Here is a 19,262-nt window from a genome sequence, read left to right as displayed (position 1 = left end):
ATTCAGTAATTCTTCCCTTTTGGGGCTGAGCAGTATAAATGGGGGTTTGAGCGTCAGCGGGTGAGTTGAGAGGAGATGGAATTGTGGGTGCGGTAGTAATAATGCTAGTGGGGTGTCCTTCCTATCTCTCTGAAGAAGGTTTTCTAGGAGTAAGAGTGGGAAGTGTAGATTTGAAAAATAAATAGGTCTGGGAAAAGCTAATCAGATTTGATGTTCTTTGAGAAAGGGGGGAGAAGAATGGAAAGAAAAAGAAGGAATTTGACACTAGTGAGGAAAATAACGTGCGTTGACACATTAATAGGAATTATGGGAAATAAAACACTAGGACACCCTAAAACCCCATTCCAGTGACGTTTGCTGCCAGCCCCTAATCCGATTGTTGGAACCAGTACTTGGTGACTACTCGGTGACTCGTTTTGAAGGTATTACCATTCTCGCGGTTATGCGTTTTCTCCAGTGGACACCCTCCACGGCCCCCTTCGTTTTGGTGTGTTTTGGAATCGTGCTCTCTACTATGGCCGGTGATATGCTCTTTTATTTACTTTTCCTTCTGTATCCTCTACAGGCTTGAATTATATAGGAAAGTACCAAATCTGCGGATTCTGGCCTGTGGTGGGGATGGAACGGTAGGTCCTTGAAAGAGAATCTAGTTCTTTCCCTTGTTTCTTCCATTTGTCTTTTGTTTTCCTTAAGACATTTCTCTTTCTTCATTCCCACCTCACAGTCTTTCCAATCCCCTCAAACCTCTGTCTCTCATGTGAATCCAATCCCCTAAGGGTTAGGAGGGACTTTGTTATTGCCCTCAAGGATTCATACTTGATCTTTCTAAATTAGATTTCCCTCTCTCCACTAGGCTATATCCTTTCCTGGTCCACAAAGTAAGGATGTGGTCACATCACTAGAATGAGGATTGTAGATGACTAAATTATTTTTAAAACAGAAACTGACCTATTTCCATATATTCTTAATAATTGGTCACAACTATGGAGAAGTATGTGTACACAATTGAATTATGGCTTTTTTTTTTTTTTACTGGTGGAAATAAAACTTAGAATATTGGCTAACATTGGTTTGCATAAAGATCATAACTGGTTCCCTTTGTAGTCATTTTTGGAGAAAAGATGGAGTTGGGCTGAAGTTTAATATCACTCGTGTATTTTCCCTAGTTTGTCTCATCTGTTTCTCAATTTGCCCTCTACTTAGGTTGCTATATTTAGCAAGGCAAATAATTGAGAATCGTGACATTTAGATTTTGCTGTCCAGTGTCTTTTCTTCTGTATTTGGAGTCTGATCTCATAGGATTTTATTATGAACTATCTTTGGCTTTTCTCTAATCTTCCTAATTAGAATGTTTTATTCTCAAAGGCAGCAATGGAATCTTCTAATTTTATCTCTCACCGCACGTGAACACTTAATGCAGCACTGGATACACATTATATACTAATAAACACAACCAGAAAAAAATAAAACAGTGATTGCACTGGGCCTTTCAGATTTTCTGCGGAGAGGAAAACATTTTTCAGTGGGGAAAGTAATGTTTACTATTCTTGGAGACTCTAATACACATTATTAGCTTATAAAATTCATTATAAAGTCTTAAAGAAGCCAAACCTATTTCACTTTGTTTAACCCAGTGTTTTCCAAAATTATTTGACTATGGGGATATGCCTGGTGTCCTGAATTCAGAGTTCTTCCTCCTTCTTGACTTAAGTGATCGTTACCTCAAATCCACATCGGTTGCCTGTTCGTCTCCATATCTTGGGCTTCATCCTGGCTTGGCAGTTCCACCTTCCAAACTTCCCCATTATCCACTGCACCTCCCATCACCTCTCTCTGCCTCACTGCTTTCTTCTTTCTTTCCTCTACTCAGCAGATATGTGAAGGAAGCACTGTTCTAAGTTATGTGGTATTGAGGTATTCTCTGCAGTTAGGAAAGTGTTTGGAAACATGGGAATTCAAAGCATAAAGGACAAAGAAGAGAGCCAAGTCCAGACACTTGTGAAACATTTATAATTAGGAGTCAGAGCTGAATTTCAAAAGGAAAGTGGAAAGATAGAAGCAGAAGAACCACCAGTAGTCTATTCTGTCGAGGAAAAAAAAAAAAACCCAAAAGGAGTTTCAAGACAGAGGCAGTGACTACATTCTTAAGAAGAGACAGGAATTACTGTGGATTTGGAGACTAGGAAGTAACTGTTGGTTTTCAAGAAATAGTTTCAAGAGAGTGTCTGGGACAAAACCCAGAATGAGAGAGACTTGGTACCTCCCTATTGGGTCCTAATGACCAGATCAAATCACAGTGTTGAATTTCTATACTCTCTGGTGCCATTAATGTCACTACTCGACACGCAGACTACCTTGTTCCCCAGCTTTTCTAGCATCTCTTCTTTAAATAGACCGTATTAACGGGTATTCCACAAGGCTAAATGTAACTTTTCTATTATATTATAGGCACTTTTTCTTTTTTGGTACCTTATCTGTGATCCTAACTTCAATTTTCACATCCTTCTACATAACTCACAGCTGCACTAGACGTTTATACGTGGGTCCTTTACAACAGCCATGAAAAGTAGTGTATTTCCCCTAGAACTGATGCATACTTTTGAACTAGTTATTTTTCTCAGTGGTAACCTCTGTAGTCCAGTCATGCAGAATCAAAACTTTGCATATCTTTTTTTTTTTTTTTTGCGGTACACGGGCCTCTCACTGTTGTGGCCTCTCCCATTGCGGAGCACACGCTCCGGACGTGCAGGCTCAGCGGCCACGGCTCACGGGCCCAGCCACTCCGCGGCATGTGGGATCTTCCCGGACCGGGGCACGAACCCGTGTCTCCTGCATCACCAGGCAGACTCTCAACCACTGCGCCACCAGGGAAGCCCAAAGCTTTGCATATCTTATACCTTACGTAAAACCAGGTTTTATTTTATTTTACCTTGTTAGATGTTTTGTAAAAGATATATGGGGTTTATGAAATGTTTATCAAGGTACGTGATTGACATTTTTATCCGTTTCAAATATGAAACTTTAAATTTTGAGTGTTTATATAAAGAAGAGGCATCCTGATGGATGCATGAAGAAAAGCTGTTGGCTCGAGGCAAGTGAAGTGTCGGGTATATATGTGACATAAGGTGCTCACCCTTTATTTAGTGAGTGTATCTGTCACTGTAGAGGCTGTCAGAATTCTGTCAGTGACAAAGTCCCAGGAGGAATCAGATACGGAATATTTTTGATGGGTTAGGATGAGGATACGTTAACCCTCAATCACATTAGTGTGTGTACAAGACACGTTGCATTAATTGGAGAAAAGTTATTCGGCTTCAGTATGAGTTACTTTAATTTTATCCTGGTAAAAAGTGCAGGGAGGCAGGTACTGCAGTTGGAGGAGGAAGAGGTGCTTTGGAAGGTTCCCTAACTTCTTCTGAGACATTCTAAATCTGCAAGGGATACGTTTGGATCCCTAAGGGTCTTCACAGCTGTAGCATTATGTTAGTATAGACCATTGCTGTTCAAGAGAACTATAATGCAAGCCGCATTTTTACATTTGAAGTTTTCTAGAAGGCACTTAGAAAAATCTAAGAAGAAGCAGGTTAAATTAATTTTATAATATATTTTATTTAACCCACTATGTCCAAGATATTATCATTTCAACATGCAATCAGTATAAAGTCATTCGTGGGATATTTTATGCTCAATTTGGACTGTCTTCAGAATGTAGCATATATTTTAAATTTACAGCGCCTCCAGTTGAGATCAGCCATGTTCAAGCAGTCCGTCACCACACAAGGCCAGTGACGGCTGCAGAGGAAGGTGGCCCAGGTGTGGTCTCTTTGTAAGTGGTTTGCATAATCCTGAGGTTGTCACACAGTTGCAGGTTTCGAATGGGCTGGTCCCATCTTTGATCTCTAGGGTGAGAGAAAACTAACTCAGAATGATCTCAAACCTTCATGTTTTTAAACTAGAAACAGTCTCTCTTTGGTCACAGGGTAAATTTGTATTCTCTCCTCTCCTCGGCCACATCTCCACCCAGCCAGTTCCCCATGGCTGCCACCTTGGTTAAATATCGAGGAGTGCGTGAACTGAGACAGTAGGGTCACAGGTCCCTTCCCCTCATTATGGATCCTTAAGGTGAAACATGATCCCTCCTTACCTGCCCTTGGCCTTGATGAACTGGGCTGGATCCGAAGGTCCACCCTTAACCCTGTTAACGTCTTTCCAAAGGGCTGGGATTAAATGGACTTGAGCCACACTCTTATGCTTATTTCTGATTCCGCTGGCTTCCCTAGATGAGGAGACATCCTACACAGTAGGCCCCCCATGCCCCGACTCTCTACAGCCGGAGCAGGGAAGAAAGGATTATTATTCCCCTTTAATTGACGGGGCCAGCAGATGGTTCCACAGGCCTCTTCTCCCTCAGCACCCCGACGTCCCAGCCTCTCTTGAAGAAGAGCTTGGTAACCCCCCAGTTGTCCTCTTGCCAATGGGAGGATGGATAGCCTAAATCTACATTCTGTTTCAAAAAAGCTCATACCTTGACTAGTATCTCGATTTTAAACATTTCTTTTAACACAGAGTGACTTTGTAAACTATTGAGTGCAAATATGAAAATATCGAAAGGAAGAATCATTGTGTACATGTAAGAAAGGGAACCCAGTTGTCACATGCTGCGTTTTGATGATCTTTCTGGGTGCAGAAACGTTGCCCTCGTTCTCCTGTGATTTCTCCGTGTGGGTATCCCTCACGTTTCTGCCTGCAGATGATATGAGGAAAGGCAACTGTGCATCTGCTTCGTTCAGAGAAAATGTCAATTCACGGCCCTCTCCACCCCTCAGCCAACGCTAATGTTAGCATATTGCCGAATGAAAACGTTATTCCGTGTGCACTTGGGAAATATTCAGTGATGGTTACAGCTGAACAGGGCCAGGGGGTGGCAGCCTCAGGCAGCTGCTGCGGCTGCAGCTCTGGCTGGGCTGCTCTGCTGAGGGCCAAGCCCAGCACCCCGGTGTTCTAGCCCCGTCAGCCCTGCATTCCCTAACACAAAGGCAGAAAGGACCTCTGCCACCTGGAAGATGATCTTGCCCAATCCAGAGAGTTTTCTTCAGTTGTGATGGGAAAGATGCAAAGCGGTGTGTGTTGCAGTTAATGAAGTTTAATTGAAGGGGTGCTGGTCAAGCTGGTGGAGAGGATTTGGGGTCATGCGAAAGCCCCAGCAAACACAGTCGCCGCCCACGAGCCTGCTGTCTGGACTTCCAGCAGGAGCATGGTCCTGGGAAGGGAGGGCCTCCGATAACAGCTTTGGACCTTAAGACTTTTGCATAGTTTTGCTTTCATAGGGGCAAGTACACGGATTATTACTCAAGATCTTTTGTGTGTCCTGCTATTGTAGGTGTATTTGTTCCATATTCTCTCCCTCCCTCCCTCCCCCCTCTCCCTCCCTCCCTCCCTCCCCCCTCTCCCTCCCTCCCTCCCTCCCCCCTCTCCCTCCCTCCCTCCCCCCTCTCCCTCCCTCCCTCCCCCCTCTCCCTCCCTCCCTCCCCCCTCTCCCTCCCTCCCTCCCCCCTCTCCCTCCCTCCCTCCCCCTCTCCCTCCCTCCCTCCCCCTCTCCCTCCCTCCCTCCCCCCTCTCCCTCCCTCCCTCCCCCCTCTCCCTCCCTCCCTCCCCCCTCTCCCTCCCTCCCTCTCCCCTCTCCCTCCCTCCCTCCTTTTTATGCTGCAGTGCAGCTTGGCTTTTACTGTTTGTGATAGTCTATGAAAGAGATTTTTGTGACTTGATGGTAGTCAAAGGTGGGAGTGATTTGTGAACTTTGAGACTCAACTTTTCTTTAAGTGGAGAGACAGGAAGAGGGCATTTTGCTTCTAGGAAACTGGACCTTTATGGATGAAGTAAAGAAAGAGGAAGAAAAGTATATCTTAATCATAGCAGTTAATGTTAATTTAGCATTTCCTATTTGTCAGGCACATGCTAAGCAATGTCTCCATGTTATTTAGTTGGTAAAATACCCCTATGAGGCAGGTACTGTTATCCCTTTTTACACAGGAGGGAACTTAGATTAAGTGACTCACTGGCTCCGTGAGTTTCGGTAGGTGATGGAGCCAGGCTTCAGACGCAGCTGGGCTCCTCGCAGCTCTGTGCCTTCCCTGCACGCCTATGTTATGTTGCCTTCTGAGGAAGCTGGTTGTTGGGTAGTGACGATGTAGCTCTTGGATGAGAACAACTATTCAGGCGTTGTGCAAAGGAGAGGTATGGGCCTACTTCAGCCAAAGAACTGTTAGCCTAACATGGATTGTACCTGAGGGAATTTCAAGCCAAAAAAAGAAATCTCTGCTGTGAAAGGCAGAAGACGTTTGATGGCTCCGAGCGTTGTGTAATGATGAGATACTAAGATTATCTGCTTGTATTCAGGGGAAAATTAACTAATTGAATAACGGGCTGTTGGAAAAAGAAGATAGAATCTATTTATGCATTTTTGTAAAGCAAATCAATTGAGAAGAAAGCGAAAATCAAAGGGTCCGGAGGGCTCATGGCGTTTAGTGTGGAACCACACACCACAGTTTCATGTGCATTCTTGGCAACCTTCTCAGAAAACAAAAACAAAAACAGGAACAGCTCTTAAGGTTTGAATGAGGACAATTATACTGATCAAAGGACTATTAGAAGACACCTTATCAATTCGTGGAAGGTATGGGACACTTATTTCAAAGTTATTTGAAAATTATTTGTGTTTCATGGGCTGTGAATTATTCCTCTAACCTTCCCATCCATCTTACCATTAGCGTTCTTCCTGGGATTTAGAATCTCTCTCTGCAGGCTCGTGTTCAGATGAAGTTGTTTTGATGTGTTTGATTTTTCCTTTTTCTTTTTTTTTTAACATCTTTATTGGAGTATAATTGCTTTACAATGGTGTGTTACTTTCTGCTTTATAACAAAGTGAATCAGCTATGCATATACATATATCCCCATATCTCCTCCCTCTTGCGTCTCCCTCCCACCCTCCCTATCCCACCCCTCTAGGTGGTCACAAAGCACCGAGCTGATCTCCCTGTGCTATGCAGCTGCTTCCCACTAGCTATCTATTTTACATTTGGTAGTATATATATACCCATGCCACTCTCTCAAATCGTCCCAGCTTACCCTTCCCCCTTCCTGTGTCCTGAAGTCCATTCTCTACGTCTGCGTCTTTATTCCTGTCTTGCCCCTAGGTTCTTCAGAACCTTTTTTTTTTTTTTTTTTAGATTCCATATATATGTGTTAGCATATGGTATTTGTTTTTCTCTTTCTGACTTACTCCACTCTGTATGACAGATCCTAGGTCCATCCACCTCACTACAAATAACTCAATTTCGTTTCTTTTTATGGCTGAGTAATATTCCATTGTGTATATGTGCCGCATCTTCTTTATCCATTCATCTGTTGATGGACACTTAGGCTGCTTCCATGTCCTGGCTATTGTAAATAGAGCTGCAATGAACATTTTGGTACATGAGTCCTTTTGAATTATGGTTTTCTCAGGATATATGCCCAGGAGTGGGATTGCTGTGTCGTATGGTAGTTGTATTTTTATGATTTTTCCTTTTTCTTTCTCTGCCTCCTTTTACTAATCCTTTCTAGTAGTTTGAATGGTTTCAGGATCCTGAGAGTAGAGTCGGGTTTTGTTTAAGTGGCTAAGGCTCCCATCCTGCGGCCATGTCAGGGGTGTTTCAGGGGTGTCATTGAGCTCGTGGGAATTTGGACGCACTGTTAGAGAGAGGCTGTGTGCCTCGAGCCTTAAGGCATCCCAACTTTCTATGGGTTATGGCCTCAGGCAGTGATCCCTCACCCTCTCTTCTTGGCCTCCTTTCTGCTGGCCAGTGGGGAGCCTGGTTCATACACAGCCTCCTACCAGCCAGGGGTGAACTTTTATTCCCCCTAATCAGACAGAAGCCAAACTCCTGGTTTCCTCTGCTTGCCATTTTGTGCTTCATTTGTTTCTGGCCCATGAAGACTTTTTTTCCCTCCCATGTTTGTGTCTAGAGTGAAATGGGGTGTTGAAAGTGTGAACTCATAGCATTATCTTTACTCAGAAAAGATAGACCTATTTCAAATAAACATAACAAAAATCTCCCTAAAGGTAAATGGACTGAGGTCTGCATGATCATCTCTCAGAAGTTTTAAAGAGACTTCCTTCTTTTCCCTGCTCTGTATGGGATATTGAATTGGTTTCTAGAAAGTTCCACCGCATTTCTGAGGGTCTCTGTTTCTGCTCAGGGCTGTTTACAGTCGCAGCCAGTGATCCCAGTTTGTCGGGATTTCTGAGTTTTCACATCCTTTTTAATGACTTTTAAATCCCCTTCTTGTAGTTTATTAGAGGCACCTGCTTTTACCGTGTCTAGTTTGTGCTTTCAGCAGCTCAGGAGCAATAGCTAACATAGTCATCAGCACTACTTTAGCATCTGGCATTTTTTCCCTTTACTTCAGTTAGCAAGGTTAGTGAGTATTGTGTGTAAGGGAAGAGCTAAAGAAGTGCTGGCTGGAAATCTAAGGACTTGTCTAGGAGCAAATCGCCCAGTTTGGGGGAAAGGGGGGGATTTTGGACACTAGTGTAGGTCTGGATTTTTAGTTTACCACTTTGGATGAACATAGTGGTATCCCTTTCTAGAAGGTAAAGACAGTTTTAGATTTCTTGCCAGATGGGCAAGTTTGACATCCTGGGAAGTACTCGTCTTGGAGGAGAAAGGATTTTAGATGCAAGTCAACAGACCTGGCATGACTCCGACTCTGCCACTTTTGATTATTTTGTCTTGAGCAAATAACATGACCTCTGTGTACCTCAGTTAATAAATCTGCAAATTAACTGAATTTGACTAAGCAATTTCCAAGGTTTCCCCAGTGTTCCACGGGTTCCCAAGGTACATGCCATGGTCTCAGGGATGTTCAGGCCACATCTAGAGCTGGGTTTAGTTCTTTACTGAAAGGTCCCCTGCACCAGAGTGGCTAAGAGGTTGGCCTTTGGTGTGTGGCAAACCTAGCTTTGAATGTCAGCTCTACCTCGCACATGATTAAGGAGGTCACTAAACCTTCCAAGTCTTGGTTTCCTTATCTACAAAATGAAGACAAAAATTAGATATATTGTAGAGAGTTGTTTTGAAGCTTAATAAGATAATTCAGTAGAAAAATTTGCTCAGGGACCAGCACATAGAAAGCAATCAGTATGTCTCTCTTTTTGTTAATTATAAACTCCTTGAGAGCAGGCACTCTGCCTTACCTATCTTAGTGTAGTTCATTTACCTTTTTATTTCAATTACTTAGTTCCATGTTTTATATGCAGTAGTGTTCAATAACTGTACAATTAAAGTATAATTTTTAAAAAAATTTTAAAATAATTATACAAATTTAGAATGAATACATGTCAAAAATTTATTTAGCTTTTTTTTTCTTTTTTTTTAAGAAGATGTTGAGGGTAGGAGTTTATTAATTAATTTATTTATTTTTGCTGTGTTGCGTCTTCGTTTCTGTGCGAAGGCTTTCTCTAGTTGTGGCAAGCGGGGGCCACTCTTCATCGCGGTACGCGGGCCTCTCACTATCGCGGCCTCTCTTGTTGTGGAGCACAGGCTCCAGACGCGCAGGCTCAGTAGTTGTGGCTACGGGCCTAGTTGCTCCATGGCATGTGGGATCCTCCCAGACCAGTGCTCGAACCCGTGTCCCCTGCATTAGCAGGCAGATTCTCAACCACTGCACCACCAGGGAAGCCCTATTTAGCTTTTTAATAAAGGAATCAGCAAGATAATACAAGAAGAGGAAAATGATTATGTAGTTTATACCAAAATAATTTTTCTAAATTTGAGACAAAATTAGTTTATGCCCTTATGGGGGAATAGAACCATAACCTTTAAAGTGATCTCTTCTTGACATTTGTACCTCTGCAGGACAGAAATCCTCAAGTTAACCTACAGTCATAAAGTTCTTAGATAAGCCTGTGACACTACTCTAGAATGACATTGTGAGGATATGCAAGTTCCTTTTTGGTATTTCCAAGTTTGGGGTAATTTTTCTAAATAGTTATAATAAGACTAAACCCAAAGTATTATTTATCTTAGAAAAAGATTAAACAGGAATATGATTCTAGTATATAAGTATCTGTTTTCTGCCTAAACTTATAATAAGTACTAAGTTCATCCATAATTATGTTTTCATAATGTTTCATTAAGGGGAATGTAGGGGTATTTAGGAAAGCACGACTAATTTCTAAGATAACATGGAGAGTAACCATTTAATAAGTGCTTACATGGGCCATGCACCATAATGAGGGTTTTATGTATGTTTTAGTTTAATCTATAAACGATCTTGTGAGGTAGGCATTATCTCCATTTTGAAAATCAGATAAATGAGTCTGTGAGGTTAAATAACTTAATCAAGATTACGAAGCCAATATGAGCCAGAATTGAGGTTTAGTCTGCTCCTGAGTCTTAGGTTTCCTGCAGCGCCCTATGTACATACCTCCCTAAATTGTAAACTCTCCTGAATTTTAAAGTACATCTCTAGGTAACATACAGATGAATGGGTCTAGTTTTGCTTATATGATACAGCATATACAAAATGGTTCTTTTTCCTATAAGAGACTTGCCATTGTGAAACTGCTTGAGATAAGTGGTCTTTCAGTTCCCTGGTCACTGGATTAAAACATGCATGTTTTAAAGAAAAGTAGAACTATTCTGTTTGCTCCTTTTAAAGGCCCCTGTTCTCAGGTTGTCGTCTTTGTAACTTATCTGTCTTCCTTATATCTCTTCTGGTCCCCAAAATGTCTGTAGGTGGGCTGGATCCTTTCCATTCTGGATGAACTGCAGCTGAGCCCTCAACCTCCGGTTGGGGTCCTTCCTCTGGGGACCGGGAATGACCTGGCTCGAACTCTCAACTGGGGAGGGGTAAGAACTGCCCTCAGGGGCTGCCCATGTCATCCAGCAACAGATCTCCAAACCCATAGATGCTCAAGTGGAAGGGGCACATGCTACTCTTGTTCAAGGACCAAGTTAGAGTTGAGAATCAAGGTCCCCCATGAACCATGGTTTTATCTGGTGACTTCTTCAATTTAAACTTACAGTCAGCTAGAGAAGAAGGGAACATTTTATATTAAAAAAAAAATGGGGGTTAGTATACAGGCCTGGGGCTTTTTGAGGTACCCACTAAAGACAGAGGGTGGGTTGGCCTTAGGTCCTCATGTTAAACAATCACAGAGACTTGAATTGCTCCTGACCCCCAGTCCTCTCCAGAAGAGTGAGTCTGGTTCAGAGTTACAATCCTGGAAGAGTTATGGCTTTGTTTGAGCATTTAGATTTCTGGTCAGTGTCGTCATGATTTTATACAGGTTATACAGGTAACCAACTGTTGGTTATACAGGTAACCAACTGTCCTTTTCAACATGGAGCCAATTCGGGAAAGCTTGTTGAAAGTAATTTACCTGTCACTAACCAGCCATTTTATCATCATCATCATCATTATTTTTATCGTACTAAGAAAATAAGAAAGCACAATATACTAACATATGCTGCCCCACCAGCTTTTTAACTGCTCATATGAGACCATTGCCTGGGCTGAGCTCCATGAAAACTATCTTCAGATATTAGCAGATGTTACTCTGGCTTTTGGGTGCATTCACCTCCCATAGGTGATAATTATGTCCAGATATTAGCAGATATTTATTTGGCCTTGGATGAATTAACCTCCCATCGGTCTTTTTTTTTAAAGTAAACATGGTATAAATCATAAATATATTTACATGAATCAGCTAAATGTATTATTGGTATTAATTCCTCTTATCCAAATCAGTGACTTGACTGTCCTTAATAATCGTGCTATCAGTAATGTGTGCTCAAGGAGTAAGTAGCTAGCTCCCTGGCAGGGCTATTCCTCAGTCAGACTTGCCCTAGGTCCTGGAAGGAATGGTGTCCTAGTACAAGGTCAGGGAGAGGTGAGTGAAATGGAACGTCAGTGGAAGAAATTGTCTAGCCGATGTCACCTTGATTCTTTTCCCGCTTTTCCACATACACTTGTTCTGTGTATCCTCCAAATTCCTCTAGTTTTCACTTTTCACTCTGATAAAAACAGCCATCCAGCATGGATCTCAAAAGCCTGCCGGTGGCCGTTGGTTCTTGGTGCTGGCAAAAGTCATTCCTCAGCTCAAACCAGCTAGAGTTAGTATTTCTGTGCACATTACCCATGCCTATTGTCTTAAATTCTAAGTACCTGGAGGAAAACAGTTTACTCTCCCAGCCTTGCTAATTGCAAAATAAACAGCTGTAGAACAAGGGCTCTGCCTTGCATGAAATACCTTTGGCTGTACTGTTCCCTTCTCCAGACAGCAATGTGTGTGCTCTTTGATTCCTTAGGGCTACACTGATGAACCTGTTTCTAAGATCCTTTGCCAAGTAGAAGATGGGACGATTGTACAGCTAGATCGCTGGAACCTCCATGTGGAAAGAAACCCAGACTTGCCTCCAGAAGAACTTGAAGATGGCGTGTGTAAGGTTAGAGAGTTCTTCCTTCAGCAGAAAGCTAACCCTGGAGTATCTGCCTGAGTCACAGGAAATACGTTCCTGGCTGGAGGGTCATGTGCTGATTCCTTCCTATGAGATGACAGGACGGCGTTTGAGTTGACGGCTACTAGGGCTATGAGTATAACACTTCCTGATGATTCTGCCCCGTAGACTTCTAAAGACCAAGATTTCCTACCTACTTCCATAGCGCAGGGAGCTGTTCTCTGTCCTCAAATTCCACGCCAGAAAGAAATATATCAGTTTTCTAATCTTTCAAATTCATTGCAAACTCTTAACTTATCAGAAGTTTAAAAAAATCGTATGATCTGAAGCATTAGGCACAGGGTCTTTCAAAAGAAAGATAAATGCCTGAGATTTCTGGTCTGATAGCAATATTTCAATTTCATCACTTGATTGGGACATCAAGATGCCTAAATAAATGTTTGACTTAGTGTTTTTCCTTCAGTGATTGAACTTGTATCTCAACCCAAGACAAACCAAGGGACATAATTGTAAAAATGCTACTATAGAGCTTCAGGGGAACATTTGGCTTTAAGTTCTGGCCTCAATCTCAGATAAATTTGATACGTTTCTGAGTAGACACTTGCTTTCTATTACTTTCCGCTTTCCTTCTACAACAGTGTTTTCAAAGTTTTGTTGTGTAAGAATCTCCAGGTGTGCCTATAAAATGCAGATTACAAGGTCCTATTCCCAGTGATTCTGATTAAGTAGGTGCAGGGTGAAGGCCCAGGCATCTGTACTTAAACGGCATCCCTGCTATATTGGGTTGTGCCATTGACTGAGGCCAAGATTTCATGGTGGTTTCAGCCTTAAAATTCGATATCATTTTAGACCAAATCAATGCACCTTTACTGATTAGTACCATGATCCTGACCAATTGTGATAGATGCTCAAGTTATTAATTTGGCTAAAATTGGTTAAAACCTGTTTTGTCTTACCTTCATGGTTTTTTCACCTAAACTATGATCCAGAAACTATAAGGTTGTTAGTAGATATCATGATTGCTCAGTTGATCTTGAGTTCATAACGTCACAATGTTGTTTAAACAAGTGTCATCTTGGGATATAATACTTCTTCCTAATGTATTTGACTTACAGAAATTGGATAGAAAACAGCTGAAGTACAAAGAAGTGTACCATATGGAAATGTTATGGACCTATCCCCACTCAACTTGGAATGGTTACATCCTCAATAGCAATCTATATTTAATTCTCTTCCCAATAGCTTAAGAAATGGAAAGACTTCTTGGTGCAGCCTGGGGACATTAATCCAGATAATTAAAGGGTTTTGAAAGTGAATTTTTGAGGAGATGTGTAGGAAATCAGGGCAATTTTTCCTGGAAAATATGAATAAGAACTTAATAACAGACTAAATTGTGATGTTTATTTAGGGGATGGTGACCAGATGTTCTCCTAAGTTATCAGTGGATGCTAAGACATGGGTTAGAATTGTAGCCAAAAGAGCATAAATGGGAGAAATGAACATATCTGCGCTTTTGGCAGGATCACCAACCCTTGCTGTCATTACTAAGGACTTGTATTTTGTTTCAGTGCAGGAACTGGACATTCTCATATTTGAAGCCAGGAGAGTGAGACATGTTTTGGCAAGGTTCTGTGTGTTTAGTTTCTCTCCCTGTTCTCTAGTCGGTTGTAACCACTTCTAAGGGCTGATCTGACCTCTGAATCAGTACAAGCTCTGACTCGGCGTTCCATCGAAGGGTTCATCCTTTATTTCAGTTTTTCTCTTTCTGCATTAATATCTCTCTTGCTCTCCCTCTGACTCTTCCTCTCATTTCATTTTTCTCTTAATGGGACACGATTATCGCTCTAGTCAAACAGAAAATCTTACTGATCAAGGGGCATATGAAACCCTGTAATAAACTTACTTTTGAAATCTTGAGGCCAAACACTTATTTCTAATAGAAGAGAAGTGCATTTCTATCTGGAGGATAAACCTGATAATTATCTGGAAACATTATGTAGGCTGAGATAAAATTACCTCTCCATTTCCTTTTTTTTTTTTTTTTTTTTTTTTTGCGGTACATTGGCCTCTCACTGTTGTGGCCTCTCCCGTTGCGGAGCACAGACTCCGGACGCGCAGGCTCAGTGGCCATGGCTCACGGACCTAGCTGCTCCGCGGCATGTGGGATCTTCCCGGACCGGGGCACAAACCCTTGTCCCCTGCATCGGCAGGCGGACTCTCAACCACTGCGCCACCAGGGAAGCCCCTCCATTTACTTTTAACGTTTATCTTTCATTCTGAGTTGCAGAAGGAAAAGTGTAAGAACCACCATTTGCCTTCTAGCATTTTCCACATGCTTTTCTAATTCAACTGAAGCTTTCAAATCATATCAGCTTTGTAGTTTTAATGCAGGACTTTAGGCTGCATAGTTTGTTCTTTCCTTTACTCAGCTTGTAGCAGTAACAGCCAGGGACCCAGAGGACTCTGGGAAGGAAAGCTAAGGCTTGTATGTGTATCTGTGTGTCTGCGTTGCATATTTCACAGTCATATTAAAGATTAGAGTTGATAGACTAAATAGGAATCTGAATACTGATAAATACACACACACACACACACACACACACACACACACATATTTTTTTATTTTTATATTTCCTCTAGGTTGAGAATAGCTGAATGGCTCCCACTGACTTATTGCTTACATGACTTTTGTCAAAAAATGTAGTTTTTTGGAAAATAAGTGAAGGGTAAACAAATGTTATTCATTTTAAGTTGCAGTATTAATATGCTGAACGTAAATTCTTGAAAAAACTTGCATCCACTGATTAAGAAGGTTAGACACGATCCTTACAATTGAATTTACTTGCTAAGTTTGCTTGTTGAATCATCCTGTGTAACTATTACAAACGTGCATCCCTCCGCTTATGAGGTTTTCTTATTACAATATACACAAGAATGGTTCTCATTGAATAATTTGTATTTGTATCCCTTTTTTCCTAAACTATTTAAAATTCTTAGGAGTATTGTTTGAGTTGAGCTTTCACTAAAGAATTAATTCAAAACTCCGTTGTTCCTTCCACATAGACACCCTGCCTTGAGTTTTAATTGATCGTCCTCCCAGGGACTTGCCCCAGAGACAAGTGTCTGGCTTTAGGTTTTATCTTCCTCTTTTTGCTTGGTCACACACAACTTCACCTCTGCCTTTGTTCATCATTGCAGCTTCCTCTGAATGTTTTCAATAATTACTTCAGCCTCGGATTTGATGCCCACGTCACACTGGAGTTCCATGAATCCAGAGGTGAGGACAACGTCCCATTTCCATCTCCCAGGGAGGAAGTTGCCAGCAGGTGTTTTGCATGTTCCGTTTTGTTCGCATATCACTTAAATGTTGACAGTGTGTCTAATGCAGTTCCATTTGAACCTTCATGTTGCCCCTGGGAGCTAGACAAGATAGGAACTTATTACAGATGTTACTTTGAGACCTCATTGTTTAGGATCTCAAAGATGGTAAAGGTCAGGACCAGATGTTTACTCCGGGACTCAGGACTGCTAATCTTTAGGTTTGACTAGAAACTTTGAAGTTAGCGAACTACTAAGAAGTGATAAAAAGAGAGTCTTTCACTGAAGTCATTAGAATACTTACAGCTTCTCAAACCACCCATTATTAAAGTTCAGGACTTTATAACCAAGGTCATTGGAATCTTGTAGCCAAACGTGAAAGTCTTCCCTGTGTGCACAAAAGAGACAACAGTCACCTTAGAACAGTACGGGGGCTGGCTATAGGTGGTTTAGGTTGAAAGAAAAGGGCTTGACGGTGATTGGATTAGGCACGGAAGGTGCTTGGAATCTCCACTGGACGAGGTAGTATGAATGAGGGCTGGTGGTCATTTAAGTACTAGAAGAGATGGAATCGAGATTTGGGGAAGCAAAATAACTTTTGAAAGAGAAATAAGATGAAATAATGACAAGTTAAATATTTCATCAACATTTTCTTATGTCATTCAGAACTGAGAAAGTTTAGGATTTGGGCTTATGCTTTGAAGCCTCAATCTCTTGCTTTCTTGGTCTCTCTTAATCTCTTTCTCTTAAACTCTCTTCTTGTACAATACGTCTATGTCTCTGCCTGTACCTAGTCCCTTGTGAATATGGTAACATGTAACCAAAATAATGCTTGGCTGCAAGTATAAGTAATTTGTGAGATAAAAGTCATAATGAGGGATTCTTTTACTTTTCCTCTAGATTCTGCAAGAGCCTCTAAGCTTTTAACTCATAGAATTTGAAATACAGAGTACAAAAGGCTAAAGTTCAATGGTTCAGATTCCAGTAATAATGCAGAGAAAGTTCTGACAACACTTTTATATACTAAAGATCAGGAATGGGGCTATAGGATTAAGGCTGTTAGAAGACAAAATAAAAGTAGAGTATAAACCTGTAATTCTCTTACCGAATTCAGCAATTTTGTTAGACTTTGCATTCCTGGTTTCATGAGGCTTTGAGGGTCAAATGCTGAGCTAAGTAGAAGGAGTACTGATTAAAGAAAGAGTCATAGTTTTCTCTGGTCAACCAGAAAATCACAGATAGAAAGGTTGGTTGACAACAGAACCATAAATAGCAAATACCCAAATCAGAAACACCGACACGCTCCGCACCTCCCTGCTCTAGACAGTTCTCAGAGATTAGATATTCAGAGGGTCCTACATTAGGGCTGGCATTTATAACCTGCTGCCTTTCCTAATTTAAGGAGAGTAGACTTGGGGAAGTAACTGGAGATTTCTTTCTCCATTTCTTACCCCATTTATTTCTCATATTCTTTGGGAGACTCTGGATCTGGGCCTCCTAATAAAACCTTTATGTTTCTTAACAGTACTTGTAAAGTCGTACAATTAGCACTAATGCATGAACCTCCAAATTAGACATCCTGCCAGGAAAAGAGGTCTAAGTGAGTAAGTGCTGGACAGAGAGCTCATTCAAGGGAGCCTAATATCTTGTTTTATTAATCTGAAAGTTATCCTAATGATATGTTTCCTTGTGGTGAAACTTTGGTGCCTCAGAATGAGAGGGCAGCAAAGAGAGACCTCACGGTGGAAAGACCAGGCTTAGAAAGAATTCTTGTGGGAAAGCGATTTTTTTCTTTTCTTTTAAACTGTGGAACTATTTCATTTTAGAGAGGAACATACAAATTGTGGTGTATATGTATGTCTACGTCGTTTTATATGTGTGATTATAAAATAATTGGTTGAAAGATGCCAAGAGTTAATACTTTACTTTGAATACTTTATTGCCGAGGCTTAGTGTAAGTGCTTTCCTGCAATCGGAGAAGGAATGGCAAACATTTTCCCTGCAGGTAAGCCCAGGCCCTTGAGGAAAAACAGCCGCTGAAGAGCTGGATAAGGGAGGATTGCTGTTGACTGAGAGTAACGCATACCATACTTACGGAGAGGATGTTGAGATGGTACACGATAAATATGCACAAACTATTGGAACCAGACTTGGTTGATATGCCTAGACCAGAGGTGTGGACTTCTTAGTATCTGTTAGTCTATTCTGTTTGCATTAAGTAAAAAAAAAAAAAAAAATCATTATTTATGATGAAAGGTATAATTACTCAAGCTATTATTATTATTATTATTTTACTGTTTTCCATTTATTTGGATTTTTCCCATAGTTTTACCTGGATAGTCAAGAAATCTCCAGCTCAGCTGCAGAAAGAAGAGAAAGATAGCAGGCCGCATTTTCAATAGGGGCACACGTACTTACTTTGTTGGTAGGTTGTGTGAGTGGCTGTTCTCAGGCCACGCAAACCATAGTTGAGACTTCAAACTGTTCTCAAATACAGCTGCTCAGGGACTGAGAGTTCATGACAAAACTTGTATCGTTTGCCATCAGATACTTGCAGAGTGATTCAGAGCCCCATAAGAGCCATTACCAAAAAACAAACGCAAAAGAGCTTGCATAGAATAACCGATTCGTTATTAGTCCAAAACTACAATACGTTGGGAATTACGCTCATCCATTTACATGCAATGGGTAGGAAAAACAAGTCTCACTAAAGCAGAATCTTAAAAAATTTAATTGCAGAAACAATTTTTGGCATAGATGTGAAATAACCCATCAAACTGACATGGGACAAATGCAGACTTCTGCCTTACTATTGATACTTATATTGTATTTCTTTTAGAAGGGACAATTAAAACGACATTTATTTTGAGACAGTTTATTAGTGGCATTACTGTGTAAATGCCTTTAGAATTACCAGTAAAAAATCAAGCAAGGAGTAGAGATAGTCTGAACATTTTGATTGACTTAACATTTTGTATATACAGAATGCAAACATGAATAATTTCATCAGATAGAAGGTATACTTAATTTGATTGGAAAACAGAAGCTTTTTTATTCTCGTAGTGGCTAAGCCAGGCATGGCTGAACTGTTGCACATCAGAACGTGCAGTTGTTTGGAACAGAATTGAGAGTTTTAATAGGATTGGTCATTTAATTGTCAGTTGGAGTCTTGCCCAGTGCTTTAATCACTACTGCATTATGACAGTGCTTGAGGAAGTACATTGAAAATATTCCAATCCATTAACATATAGGCATGTTAACGATGATTATCGTTATCAGGTAGCAAAGCAAGGTCTCGCTTTGCCAGCTGCGTGAATTAGATTGTCATTTGTTGGGGGGGGGGGACATGAAGGATATTAAACACATCAAACTTTTAGTCTGAGATTGTCTGCTAAAGTTGTACTGCCTCATTGAAGTTACTTCTTATTCAGAGGATTTGAG

General features: G+C 41.1%; 1 protein-coding gene across 3 annotated transcripts in view; it reads left to right on the top strand.

Annotated features, from left to right (window-relative positions):
* The window catches only part of DGKI (diacylglycerol kinase iota), a 450,344-nt gene that overhangs the window by 247,877 nt on the left and 183,205 nt on the right, over positions 1–19,262 (top strand). For all 3 annotated transcript variants that reach the window (XR_010945642.1, XM_067747120.1, XM_067747121.1), the window contains 4 exons: positions 566–626; positions 10,779–10,892; positions 12,354–12,491; positions 15,702–15,780. Coding sequence is in view for 2 of the 3 variants with exons in the window: in XM_067747120.1 (XP_067603221.1) it covers positions 566–626; positions 10,779–10,892; positions 12,354–12,491; positions 15,702–15,780 (392 nt within the window). In the remaining variant the exon portion in view is untranslated. The remainder of the gene's footprint in view (positions 1–565; positions 627–10,778; positions 10,893–12,353; positions 12,492–15,701; positions 15,781–19,262) is intronic.

This window comes from Pseudorca crassidens, chromosome 8 (assembly GCF_039906515.1).
Source record: "Pseudorca crassidens isolate mPseCra1 chromosome 8, mPseCra1.hap1, whole genome shotgun sequence".
In the NCBI taxonomy this organism is placed as follows: Eukaryota; Metazoa; Chordata; class Mammalia; order Artiodactyla; family Delphinidae; genus Pseudorca; species Pseudorca crassidens.
Note: the sequence above shows the minus strand (reverse complement) of the source record. Positions and strands in the feature narration are given on the sequence as shown.